The sequence below is a fragment of the Moschus berezovskii genome, chromosome 6, assembly GCF_049115385.1.
Source record: "Moschus berezovskii isolate FMDL1 chromosome 6, NW_MosBer_1.0, whole genome shotgun sequence".
Lineage (NCBI taxonomy): Eukaryota > Metazoa > Chordata > Mammalia > Artiodactyla > Moschidae > Moschus > Moschus berezovskii.
In genome coordinates this window covers 29,031,593-29,045,508 of record NC_142465.1, presented here as the reverse complement: position 1 = coordinate 29,045,508, position 13,916 = coordinate 29,031,593, and the positions used below count along the sequence as shown (strand labels likewise).

The following is a 13,916-nucleotide window of genomic DNA, read 5'->3' as shown; positions in this document are numbered from 1 at the left end:
AACAGTGTTGCCTGGGAGGTCATACCTTGTGTAAACAACATTGTGCATGGAAAGAGAAAGGAGAATTCAAGCCTCCCAAGGAGGATACCTGGCTACCACCAAAATAAGGTAAATGAGAAGTGGGGCATCTGTTTCAGGTGAGCTGAGTGGATGCAAGTGGAAATCCTGTTTGATAATCTGGCTGTTGAAAATACAGATCTGTGTTTTAGAGTAATTAAAATTCAACACCCTGTGCTCCTAAAATGATAAGAAAAAATACAAATGAACCCTGTTTAAAATTTTTCTGCTGAAGTGAATCAAAAAAGTATCTTTAACAGTTTCTTAGGCCTCGGAGAAGAGGTTCTGGATCTTCTAGAGGGGACTGGTTCACAGAAACTCACTAGTTTTTTTTTTTTAATGCTAAAGAACAGGTTTTATTTTTCATTTCCCCAGAACACTAAAATAGCACATGGCATAGTAATTTAGCACACAATATAGACTGATATACGCAATTAATAATTCCAAAAATGGGGACTTCTTACTTTGGGACTCCTTAAAAACTTCTGCTCTTCAGTGCCTTTTATCGAAGCTATCAACACACAACAAAAGGAGTTAAAAAAATTTTAGTGTAGGAGATATCTCAACTCCTAGAAACTGGAGACCTCCTATAAGGGGAAATACTTGCCTTTTTTTTTTCTCTATGACTGAACTCCGGCAGACAGGCTCAAGCTCATTTTGTATTTTGGGTAACACTGCTAGGGTTCCTAGTTTGAGGAAGGGTTATCTAAAGGTAATGTTAATATTGCAACTTTCACCGTAGGGCCTCCATGTAAATTGCATGTCAAGGGGAAGGAAAGGGGTGTGAGAAAAGATATCAGCTTTTGCTCAAATTATTCTACAAAATGCAGCAATGACAACAGCTTACCATCAACTTGGCCTGGCTCAGACCAAGCCCAGCAGGGCTGACTTTTACAAATACCTACTCTCACCAGATGGCCAGAGAACAGACTGGAGAGAGTGCCTGGGACGGCAGCCCTGCCGGACGGGTGCTGAAGGTAAACTCAAAACTTGCTGTTACATTTTTCGATTCTCGGCCGATAGGTGTATAAGATAGTTATCAATAACCTCCTTGACACGGCTTCCCAATCCTAAATGTCTTTCCAGCACAGAGATTTCCTTCCGTATCAACCAGCTTTCTGTGGGTTTAAGTTCCACTGACTTTTAAGTCTGTCTGGTCACACGAATCAAAGCTGGAGCTTCACTGCCGCACTGTGTGCATCCAGAGTTAACGCAAAAGAAAACATTCGAGGACAGCGCTTAAAGTTAGTCTCACTATTTTTATTGTTCTGCCTGTACCTTAACCGTGGCATAATAGATTTGCTCATTCAAAAGCTTGTGGAGCCAGTGACGCCCCTGTTATCTGCAGATCATCTGAGGTACTTTTTTCCCATGAAAGCACTTTCTTGTATTCTACTCTTGGCTCTGAAAACATGGGCTCTGAATGGCCGAGGAAAACACTTTTCGTCTCATCATTCAAGAATATTAGGGGATGTGCATGCAGCAGGATGGAGCGCAGGCAAGAGTCCAGCTTCTCCAGGAAAGCACAGGGTGGGTCATCCTCAGAAACCCCCTTTGCGGACCCTCTCTGCCAGCCCAGCAGTCCTGACGCCCGGGGCTCTCCGCTGTGGCTCCATGCTCCGTGGCCGCCAGTGGGCCTGGGCGCTGCTGGCAGCCAGTCCGTGCCCAGAGCCTCCCCGACACCGCAGGCCTGCCCCGCACCCCGCTCCCCTGCAGGAGCGGAGGTCAGACCTGCAGTGTTGCTCTGTGCGGCTGCTGAGGCTGGATTTCTTCGTACTGATTCCTGCCACCGTGGAAGTGCTTTGAGGCCACCGAGAAGCAAGGCGCGGGCCGCACGCAGGTCATGCTCTGTTTCCAGTGATGACTCCTCCTCTCATGGATCTCCCTGGGCATTGACCGCAGGCCTCCTCTCCCAGGAAGCGGCATCTGCGGGGCGAGGGCTCGCCTCCTGCCTTCTCTCACTCCGCAGTCCTCTGCACGAGGCTCTGTCCGAGGCGGCGCCCGCCCCCTGCTCCTCCGCGAGGCGGGCGCGGAGAGGCCTGTGTCCGTCCCTCATGCCGTGTCTCTGACAGCCTGAGCCCCAGGACACGCCTGTCAGTCTGCGGAAGGCCTTCAGTGGATCTCAATATGAACCTGCAGACGGACGCTGAGCATCATGGAAACCACAATGTAGAGGTAGGGGAAGTTGATGCGCAAGCGCCAGGCCAGGTCGAAGAAGATGAGCAGCCTGCGGGTCAGCCCCTTGCAGAAGACCCCATAAGAGCAGGCAGCGGCCGAGCGCGAGAGCCAGACAGCCAGGCCCGACAGAGCCGCCGCCCGCCCACTGCGCACCAACCGGCCACTGGACCCGAGCCGCCGGGCGCTCCGAAGCCCGGCCGCCCGCCCTGTAGGCGCCGCGACGCCCCTGAGCCTCCGCTCCAGCCGCTGGCCCGCGCTGAGGGAGCAAAGGAGGCGGCCTGCGGGCGGGCCACCGAAACTCACTAGTTTTATAGTCTACTTAGATAACCGAGCAGATTGTGGATTAGTAGACAGACATTTGCCAAGCTTGGGGTAGCCCATATGGTCTCCTTCTTTAGAGTATAGATGTTTCATGAATCCAACAACTTAACATTTACAGATTCATAGCAACATGGTTGTAACTCTTCGAGAAAGAATTGCAGGCAGCCCCCAATTTCAAAGAGGATTGCGTTCTAAAAGTTTATGATGATTTGAAACTTAGTGTATTTCTTACAGAAACAGTTGTGGCGATGGTGATATAAGTCCCAGTTTAGTCTCCTGGTTATATTACCCATTACTGTACTGGCCTCCCCTTGCCCCTTTCCAGGTAAATTCATCCTCTCAGTGCTTTGTGCTAATTCAGGAGAATTGGCCAGGGCAGAGTTGAGTACCTGCAGGGCAGCAGAGCCGTGTTGCTGTTTCTGGGGCAGCAGGGTTTGTGGAAAGGGTGAGGCAACTAAGGAAGAATGAGGAAACTGAGAAAGACTATAAAGCACTGCCAGTGATAAGAAGGGAAGGGCTGGGTGGTTGGGAATTAGGATGCACTGAATTTGCTTTTCCTCCTTTCTCCTTTGCTATTCCTACCCCTCCCCTTGGGCTTCCCTGGTGGCTCAGCTGGTAAAGAATCCGCCTGCAATGTGGGAGACCTGGGTTCGATCCCTGGGTTGGGAAGATCCACTGGAGAAGGGAAAGGCTACCCGCTCCAGTATTCTGGCCTAGAGAATTCCATGGAATGACTTCCCCTAGAGAAGTCCATGGGGTCACAAAGAGGCGGACACGACTGAATGACTCACTTTCACCCCTCCCCTTAACCCTCCTCAGTCTTCTTTGTGTGATTCTCCTAATTAGTCTCTGACCTCAGGAAAGAGTGAGTGGAAGAAACTGAGGGAGGGGGCTGGATGGTACGGAGTGGTTGAACAGCCAAATCTCAAGGTCAAGTGGATGATGTCATAGAAACATTACTGTTGATGTCTATTCGCTCACTGGTGTCCAGCTGTTTGTGACCCCGTGGACTGCAGCATGCCAGTCTTCTTGTCCTTCACTATCTTCCATAAGTTTGCTCAAACTTATGTCCATTGAGTCAGTGCTGCCATCCAGCCATCTCATTCTCTGATGCCCCCTTCTCCTCCTACTCTCAATCTTTCCCACCATCAAGGTCTTTTCCAATGAGTTGGCTCTTCACATCAGGTGGCCAAAGTATTGGAGCTTCAGCATCAGTCGTTCCAATGAACATTCAGGGTTGATTTCCTTTAGGACTGACTGCTTTGATCTCCTTGCTGTCCAAGGAATTCTCAAGAGTCTTCTCCAACACCACAGTTTGAAAGCATCAATTCTTTGGCATTCAGCTTTCTTTGTGGTCCAACTCTCGAATCTGTACATGACTTATAGGAAAACCATAGCTTTGACTAGATGGACCTTTGTTGGCAAACACTGTCTAGGTTTGTCATAGCTTTTCTTCCAAGGAGCAAGAGTGTTTTAGATGCTTAGAAACATAGAAAGAGTAGAAACATAGCTTTAGGTATTCCCAGGTTGGTTACCACTGGGTCATTACTCTGGGTTCTCAGAAGTAATTTTGTTGGAAGTAAGATGGTGAGCCACTTTGGAGTATTCCAGTGCTCTTGGGGAGTACAGTGACCCTCTTCCTTGATATGTTTCAGACATAATACATCTAAAACAAGTGTCAGGCAGTGGGCCTTTCTGTCTGGCATGCAAATGACAAGTGCTCATTCACTTCAGTAAGAAGTGTGATTTCCATAAGGAAGTTTCTAAAGATTGGGCCTCTGATGTTAAAGAGTTAGGGACAGATCACAAAATAGCAGTGCCCAAACAGTACAATTTTCCTCTTAAAATTATAGCAGATTTCCTGATTCTATAATCCAGAACAATTTTCCCTGGAAATATTCCAGGTTTTTCCTCTGTTGTTTTAGTTTGTTCTTATTATAAGCCCTTCAGAGAAAATGTGCAGTAATTGGGTTTTCCTGGGTAACCTATCAAGTCCTCAGTTTATTTATTGCACAAGGCTAACCGGTATCAAGCAGTGTGCATTCAGAGATGGAAGCATGTGCTGCTCCCTAGGAGTTTCTGCCCAGTGAGACTGAGTTATAGGACGACTAGCTTTGTCTGAGTTGTCTCCCAAGTAGGGTGTTTGACTTCACAGAGATAGTGACACTTGACCTGTGGTTTATAAAATGGACATGGTTGGATTTGGCATTTAGATCATTTTCTAACCTCAATAAGAGTGGTTTCATTCTTTGTTTTCTCCTTATTTTAAATACAAAACTGGGCCTAAAGAGCAGCCGAATGGCATTTCAAATCCCAAGTCCCAGTGTGGCATTTGTGTTGTGAATCTTCAGACCCAGCCTTGAAGCTCTCTCTTCTGGGTTACATTTACCATCTGGTGGTTTTGTTGGATTTTAATGCAATGATTAAAGTATAAATTAGTAGCCCTAATGAGCACTTCCATGGTTGTCATAGCACCAGGAAGATTAAGCGCAGTTAAAGGGTCGGGGCTGGGACCCGTGCATCTCACCAGCAGCTCTTTCCTGTGAGTTATTTTCAGCATCAGCTCAGGAAGTATCAAAAATTTGTATGGCTCTTTAACTTTGTGCTTCTTATGTTGGAACCATAGCCACATGGTTTTGGCAGATCTATTTGTTTACATACTTACCCTACATTTGAAACATCAACTAGAAGCATTGGATTTTATTTCTTGGCTATGCAACTTTTCTTTTTTCCTCTTAAATATGTACTAGGAACTAAAATGTGGTATTTTTGTCCAACTATATTCCTTTGGTCTCATTCTTGCCAAAACAGATAAGTTAATATTTTCTCAAATACATATGTTTTTATGTGACAGAATATCACTTTATACTTTTAGAGAGCATATTTTTAGCCAGAAATAGAAGAAAGAATATCCTACATTGTTATTGTGTGTACACACACACACACGCCCGTGTGTGCGTGCGAGCGCATCCTGTCTTCCTTGATAAAAATACATTGTTTTGAGAGAGCTGATATTTGCACATTTGGGGAAAAAAAGATGACATTGTTTTGATATAACTGATTGGTTTTCCATGATTTTTCAATAGTAAAAATTGAATATATAGTTTTAGAATTTCACCAAGGTTATGATTTTTTTTTTCCATAAAATTGCAAATTTCTTTGCATTTGTGTTTTTTTAATAAAAATACTTTTAACTGTAAAAAAAAAAAAAAGAATTGTATCAATGAGGTAGAAATGGCTTTGCAAAATGAAATGTTGATCTTTTTCCTGGAAAAATCTTGCCAGGAATGTTTCTGTTTGGGAAAGGGCACATGTGGTAAGGGTAACAAAAAGGGCCTTCCTTCTTTTCCTGAGCATTTTTAATTTCTGTAAGGACCTGACAGGTGAAGATAATCAGACAGTCCACCAGTCTGTGAATGGATTAAACCTATCAGTAGGATGTTTGCAACCTAATGAATTGTTGCCTTAGAAATAACCATGAGCAGGAGTTGGGTTCCCAGCCTTATCACAAGAGCATCTTTGGTATATGAAAAATGCAGTGGAAAGCAGTGGGAAGTGAGACTGGGATGATAGCATTAAACAGCGATAAAATTAAATGAATAGTGTTTCTGACTTTTCAGTGCTGACGTTTTCAAAGAGGGAAAGGTTAGTGTGTTGATGAGGAAAATAATAAGGAAGGAGGGACTAGTATGAAGAGGTGGAGAAGATGAGCTTTGGCCCACCAGCCCTCCAGGTGGTTCAGGGGAATTCCACACGCAGGCCCCTGTTCAAACAAAAGGGGACGAGTATATTCATACTTCAGGTATTCACCAGTAATGCCTGTACTTGTATGCTATTTTCGTAAGTTTTCTGTGTTCTCCCAGGCATTTCTTTTAAATGCATCATCTTTTCCTGGAGTTGCATAGATTAATTTGGTATTTAGTTCAGTTCAGTTCAGTCGCTCAGTCGTGTCCGACTCTCCGCGACCCCATGAATCACAGCACGCCAGGCCTCCCTGTCCATCACCAACTCCCGGAGTTCACTCAAACTCATGTCCACAGAGTCGGTGATGCCATTCAGCCATCTCATTCTCCGTCGTCCCCTTCTCCTCCCGCCCCCAACCTTTCCCAGCATCAGAGTCTTTTCCAGTGAGTCAACTCGTTGCATGAGGTGGCCAAAGTATTGCAGTTTCAGCTTTAGCATCAGTCCCTCCAATGAACATCCAGGATTGATCTCCTCTAGAATGGACTGGTTGGATCTCCTTGCAGTATAAGGGACTCTCAAGAGTCTTCTCCAACACCACAGTTCCTGGAGTTGCATAGATTAATTTGGTATTTAGGGAAAGCCCTTTATTTAAAAAGTAGACCTGTTTATATTAGCCTGTTTATTTTAACACTTTCTTGAAACTGTATGAGGTACAAAGAGAAGTTTGAGTTACAGTAGTTTTGGGTGTGGGAAGCTACCAAAGCAGTGCCCACCTTTTTATTAAAGACTGAGTTTAAAAGTTAAGTTCAAGAATGGAACTGCCTAGTTTCTTCGGTAGTATGGAAAAACTACTTTGGTGCTTTAGTTTGGGTCTGGTGTTGGATCTCTAGAGGAAAAAAAAAGTATTTGCAAGTAGTTTTGTCATCAGGCAGAGACAGTCTATCACTGGGGCTATAAAATTGGATTGGTTAAATAGGATATCAGTGGAGTAAAGTACTATGATAGTATTTCCAGAAAGTATAGCTCTCTTCTGCAGTTTTCTTTCGGACTTCTTATCCCTTTTTGTTTGCGTGTATTATAGACCCATTCTGGTTCCATGTAAGTGTGAGCTGGAGTAAGGTTGTATGAGGTATTATTACCCTTTTATATGTAAAGAAGCAATCATGGTGATCTTGACTTCAGGAAAAATGGCAAAGATGGAAATGCAAATGGATTCGTGGTTCTAAGCCCTAACATTGAATGGTCTGTTTACCAGACTCTGCCATTTGTCAAAGTATTTTAGTTTCAGCTTCAGGAAAGGTGAAATAATAAACACTGAACAAAGCAAGTCAGTTTCCCCTGACTGTTTGGATAAAAATTTAAAGGAAAACAAACACATTTAGACTTTTTCTGTTTGAAATGATATCAGTGCGTGTTCTTTTTAGCTCCTGTGGATTCCATTGAAACCTTTGTTTTACTTAAATCACTTTTTTTTTTTAAGTTTCTTGGTAACATATTTGTAACAGTTGATATACTTTGTCATATATTATTATCATTTAAACGTTAGGAATTAAAGTAAACCAATTAAAGACTTGGTTTTTAACAAACTTAGAATAGCTTGGTTTTTGTTTTGTGTCCCACCCTCCCCGCTTTGATCTGAAAAGCAGTTCTGATTTGAATTGCATGACAAGTGTAATTTCACATCAGGAAAACATATGTAATAAATAAAGAAGGAGTATTGAGTAATTAGAAACTTTTTTCCCTTCTCTTTCTGTTGGTCTTTAGATGTATCTACAGTCATAAGTAAACAGATTTCAATTTAAATGAGTAGTTTTTGCACTATTTAATTTTTCTTTCAATAGCTTCACTGTGAGGAAGAGGAAAATAAAGCGTAGTTCCTCTGTAACCCCCAGTTAGGTTGTGGGAAGGACTCTGGGGACAGGGCTTAGGGCAAGGAGAGCTGGGGGCAAGTAGGGATAAATAAAGAGATCGTTCACTAGTCCAGTATGATTTATTTGTTAACAAAAGTTGGGATGAAGACATTTAAATGGGGGCCTTTGGGGTAGTTTGAAAACTTTGAAAATTGAAGTGTGTCTTTAATAGTTTTACTTTAAATGTAGTTTTAGAATCATTAAAGTTCAGAATTAAAGGAATCATTAGAAAACATTCAGCCCAGCCTCTTCACTCACTTGATAAAACCTAGCACAGCAGGATTTGTTGACTTTCCCTGCATGGGAGAGACGGAACTTGCAAAACCATGGCTCCAAACTGGTGCTTCAAAATACCACATCTCCACTTCTAACGCTATTGTGGAAGTATTACAGAGACCACAACTTTTAGAAAATACAAGTGATCTTAGTTGCAGAAAGCTTCAGGATTGCTTGTACCTTGGCCTTATTTTCTCCTGCTATGACGGATAATGTTCCCCATGTGAGGAAAGAGGGCTGCCACACAGCTGCATATAAGCACAGGACTATATGACTCCTACTTTTTAAATGGTGATTTCAGGGAGGTAAGTGTTCAAACTAAGCAGAAGCTTTATAAATAATCTCATGCCACTAATATATGTTAGTATATTAGTATTTCTTTCCTTCAACTCTTTGATTCTCCCCATCAATCCAGTTTTTTTCCCCCCATTTCACCAAAACTTTATTGATCAGACGATATCAAGGATAAGAAATGCTGGTAATATCATATAGCAGAGATTCCATATTTAATAGTAACAGCGGATATTTCTGATACACTAAGAACTCTCATAAGAGTTATTTCGTCCCTATTATACTTTGCAGCAGATTCTCAGTTTTATTCCTGGGTTGGGAAGATCCCCTGGAGAAGGGATAGGCTACCCACTCCAGTATTCTTGGGTTTCCCTTGTGGCTCAGACAATAAAGAATCTGCCTATAATCCAGGAGACCTGGGTTTGATCCCTGGGTTGAGAAGAACCCCTCGAAGGAGGACGTGGAAACCCACTCCAGTATTCTTGCCTGGAGAATCCCCATGGACAGAGGAGCCTGTCAGGCTACATTCCATGGGGTCACACAGAGTTGGACATGACTGAAGTGACTTAGCACACATGCACATCCTGTAAGATAGATAATATCTTTTATTACAGATGAGGAAACTAAGATTTCAGTGAGGTTTAATAACTTGCCCAGGGGCACACAGCTGATATTCAGAAAAACTGATCCTGAGACATAATAATTTTAAATCAGAATATGTTCATGTTATAGACTGTTTACCCAGGAGACTATGATTGAAAAAATATTACTCCCCAATTTGTTCACTATATAGAGGGGAAAACACGGGGACACCTGTGGTGATTTGTATAGCCATTAATGAGCATTTTCAGAGGCCCAGGATTTTTCATGCAAGATAAGTTTGTGAATTGGAAAGCTTTTATGGTTAGGGAATAGCTGTTTCAGTGGTTCAAAATGGAAATAATCATGCCATGTTTGCATTTGGTCAAGTTAGTGGTGGTTGCTATTCAGGATGAGTTAAATAGTTCCTGTCTTTTACTGGTTGCATGTAGACAGCAATGATACAGAAAGAATTATGCATGTCTCATATTTCCCCACTGATTTACATGACACTTGCTTTTTTATCTGTTATTCCAGTTCCTCGTTTCATTTTCTGTCAAGTACTTTCTGAGCTCTAAAGCACTGTAGTTTTTTGGATTTTGTTGTTTTTTCTTCTTATTTTTTTTTTTTTTTTGCCACGCTGTGCGGCATTCAAGATCTTAGTTCCCCAACCAGGGATTGGACCTCTGCCTCTGGCAGTGGAAGCATAGTGTCTTAACCACTGGACCACTGGGGAAGCCCCCCTAAAGCCCTGTAGTTTAAAATTAGTTACTATTTATAGATCCTCCAATGCAAATAATTTTGTAGGGCTGCAGTAGCTTTTATGATACATAATAGCCTTATTATCTTGATGAAAAATTAGATTTAAGTGAATGGTGGATTTTTCTCCCCCAAAGAGGCAGGTGATAAACTCTCTAGTTGAAGATTAGAGGGAGTAGGATTTCTGGAGCCTTTGAATTATGAAAGGATAAGACCTGGAAACGAGGAGAGGAAAACATTCAGTTGGACTGTAGGTCGAAAGAAATTTTCTTAGATAAAGCATTTCTAGCATCATTGCTGGGACTACGGACATGTGTCACAGTTGTTGACCCTCTCTACCTAGGGGCTGGTGAAACCTACCTCCAAAGGCAAACTAATTGAAATACCCCTTTAAATTCAGCATCTGTGTTCATCCTGCCTAACCTGAACTAAACCTGGCTAGTCTTCATTTTAAGCAAATAATGCTATAAATCATATTAGCAATTCAGTTCAGTTCAGTCGCTCAGTCATATCCAACTCTTTGCAACCCTATGGACTGCAGGACACCAGGCCTCCCTGTCCACCAACTCCCAGAGCCTACTCAAACTCATGTCCATCAGGTCAGTGATGCCATCCAACCATCTCATCCCCTGTCTTCCCCTTCTCCTCCTGCCTTCAGTCTTTCCCAGCGTCAGGGTCTTTTCCAGTGTGTCAGTTCTTCGCATCAGGTGGCCAAAGGATTGGAGCTTCAGGTTCAGCATCAGTCCTTCCAATGAATATTCAGGACTGCTTGGATCTCCTTGCAGTCCAAGGTACTCAAGAGTCTTCTCCAACACCACAGTTCAAAAGCATCAATTTGTCAGCACTCAGATTTCCTTATAGTCCAACTCTCACATCCATACATGACTACTGGAAAAATCATAGCTTTGACTAGATGGACCTTTGTTGGCAAAGTAATGTCTCTGCTTTTTAATATGCTGTCTAGGTTGGTCATAGCTTTTCTTCCAAGGAGCAAGCGTCTTTATACTTCATGGCTGCAGTCACCATCTGCAGTGATTTGGAGCCCCAAAAATAAAGTTTCTCACTGTTTCCATTGTTTCCCCATCTATTTGCCATGAAGTGATGGGACTGGATGCCATGATCTTCATTTTTTGAATGTTGAGTTTTAAGCCAACTTTTTCACTCTCCTCTTTCACTTTCATCAAGAGGCTCTTTAGTTCTTCTTCACTTTCTGCCATAAGAGTGGTATCATCTGCATATCTGAGGTTTTTGATATTTCTCCTGGCATTCTTGATTCCAGCTTGTGCTTCATCCAGCCCAGTATTTCACATGATGTACTCTGCATATAAGTTAAATGAGCAGGGTGACTGTATACAGCCTTGACGTACTCCATTTCCTATTTGGAACCAGTCTGTTGTGCCATGTCCAGTTCTAACTGTTGCTTCCTGACCTGAATACAGATTTCTCAAGAGGCAGGTGATGTGGCCTGGTAGTCCCATCTCTTGAAGAATTTTCCACAGTTTATTGTGTTCGACACAGTCAAAGGCTTTGACATAGTCAATAAAGCAGAAGTAGATGTTTTCCTGGAATTCTCTTGCTTTTTCCATGATCCAAAGGATGTTCGCAATTATATCTCTGGTTCCTCTGCCTTTTCTAAATCCAACTGGAACATCTGGAAGTTCATGGTTCATGTACTGTTGAAGCCTGGCTTGGAGAATTTTGAGCATTATTTCGCTAGCGTGTGAGATGAGTGCAATTGTGCAGTAGTTTGAGCATTCTTTGGCGTTGCCTTTCTTTGGGATTGGAGTGAAAACTGACCTTTTCCAGTCCTGTAGCCACAGCTAAGTTTTCCAAATTTGCTGGCATATTGAGTCCAGCACTTTCACAGCATCATCTTTTAGGATTTGAAAGAGCTCAACTGGAATTCCACCATCTTCACTAGCTTTGTTTGTAGTGATGCTTTCTAAGGCCCACTTGACTTCACATACCAGGATATTATATTAGTTTCCGGTATATAGGCAAGAGATTCAGTTTTATATATATATATGTAAAACACACATTTGTATTTTTTTTCAGATTGTTTTCCATTATCAGTTATTATAAAATATTGTATATAGTTCCCTGTACTGTATAGTAGGTCCTTGTTTATCTCTCTTATAAATAGTAGTGTGCATCTATTATTCCCAAACTCCTCTGATTACCTCTCCCTACCGGCAGTAACTTTGTTTTCTGTGTCTGTGAACCTCTGCATATAAGTGATATCAGATGACATTTGTTTTTCAGACATTTGTCAGACTTATTTCAGCTAGTGTGATAATCTGTGGGTCCATCTGTGTTTCTTCAAGTGGCATTATTTTGTTCTTTTCTGTGGCCAAGTAATAGTCCATTGTATATATGTACCACATCTTCTTTAGCTGTTTATCTGTGGGTGGACATTTACATTGTTTCCATGTCTTGGCTATTGTAAATAGTGCTGCTCTGAATACAGGGATGCATTTATTTCTTCGAATTGTGGTTTTATCCAGGGTATGCCCTGGGGTGGAATTGCCAGATCATATGATGACTCTATTTTTAGTTCTTTAAGGATCCTCCATACTGTTTTCCATAGTGGCTCTACCAGTTTATATACCCACCAACAGTGTGGGAGGGTTCCTTTTTCTCCACATGCGAAACACTTAATTTTGTTACATTGCTTTATCCCCCATGCCTGGAACAGTGCCTGGCATATGGTAAGCACATAGTAAATATTTATTGAAAGACTGAATAAGGAAGTGAATTTGTGGCTACTGTGTCACCATTCCCTTCTGTAGCATATTTCCTGGCATTTGCTGTTTGCTGCATTATAAAAGTAATGGCTAATGTGTTATGTTGACTGTATACCAAGCAGTACAAGGCACACCTTATTTTGCTGTTGCACAACACTAACTCTTTCTTCTACCAGAGTTTTGTTATCCTTCTTCTTACCACTCCCGCCAAAAGAGGAAACATGTAGTAAATGAAATAAAAGAACAAATGGTGCAGGAGATTATAAGCACCTTTGTATCCTAGACCCCAGCACACACCTGGCACAAAACAGATGAACAGATCTGAGTAAATAGTTGTCAGGTTATATATTGCTTTTACTTGCGTGAAGTCAGAGTCCAGCTGCATTTTGAGTAAACCAGTGTCCCAATGACCGGGCTTCCAGAATATACAGGAAACACCTGATCATTTTGGAAAGCAATTACACTGATTTGGAGAATTACTGCTGTTCAGTAAAACAAAGCTCCCTTTGAGAAGACACGCCGAGTTAAAACCCTTACGTGCGTCTTTTTTAGCTATGTAGTGAGCAGCCTTCCACGTGGTGGAATAGTGACGCACAAAACATTCCATCTCTCTGCTTCCACTAGTCCTTTTATCAAGCTTGTGGAACAGTTTCTAACAATTTCATAAGCAGTGCAGATCTTAAAATCTTCATATGCTATTCAGAAAACAATTTTTAAAAATTGTCTATCACTAGAAAAAATTACAGTTTTACAAAACTCTTCTTAAGGAAAGAACTGTCCCCATGTCTTACATGTAAAACTGAAAGCGAAAATATCTGGGCAGTCTGTAGGTACCTTTGGAGTTAGGAAAAATTTACTAAGATGTCCCAAAGTCAAGAGCCTGGTAAAGGGCCTTATGCAACTTTTATGTATATGGGGAAATGCTCAGACTGTTTTAGCTACAGAAAACCTGTTTTCTCTTGTAGAGTGAATTATTCATAAAATTATCTCAGGATTTAAACATCTGTCTGCATTGTTTCAGACTCTGCTCCATTGTCTCTAAATACTGTTGTGAACCCCAGCATGGACTAGTTGACTATCCAGATGGGAAAGATGTTAAGAGTTTTTTCTAAGAAAG

The 13,916-nt window shown here is 42.1% G+C and overlaps 2 protein-coding genes across 4 annotated transcripts in view; one reads left to right on the top strand and one right to left on the bottom strand.

Annotated features, from left to right (window-relative positions):
* The window catches only part of FGD6 (FYVE, RhoGEF and PH domain containing 6), a 110,839-nt gene that overhangs the window by 11,307 nt on the left and 85,616 nt on the right, over positions 1-13,916 (top strand). The gene's annotated exons all lie outside the window — the stretch shown is intronic.
* LOC148777561 (protein FAM220A-like) lies at positions 1,297-13,184 on the bottom strand. The gene is given in 5 exon segments (XM_088836697.1): positions 1,297-2,128; positions 2,130-2,193; positions 2,195-2,550; positions 2,853-3,010; positions 13,097-13,184. Coding segments are annotated over 5 exon segments (1,434 nt in total). The 3' UTR covers positions 1,297-1,360.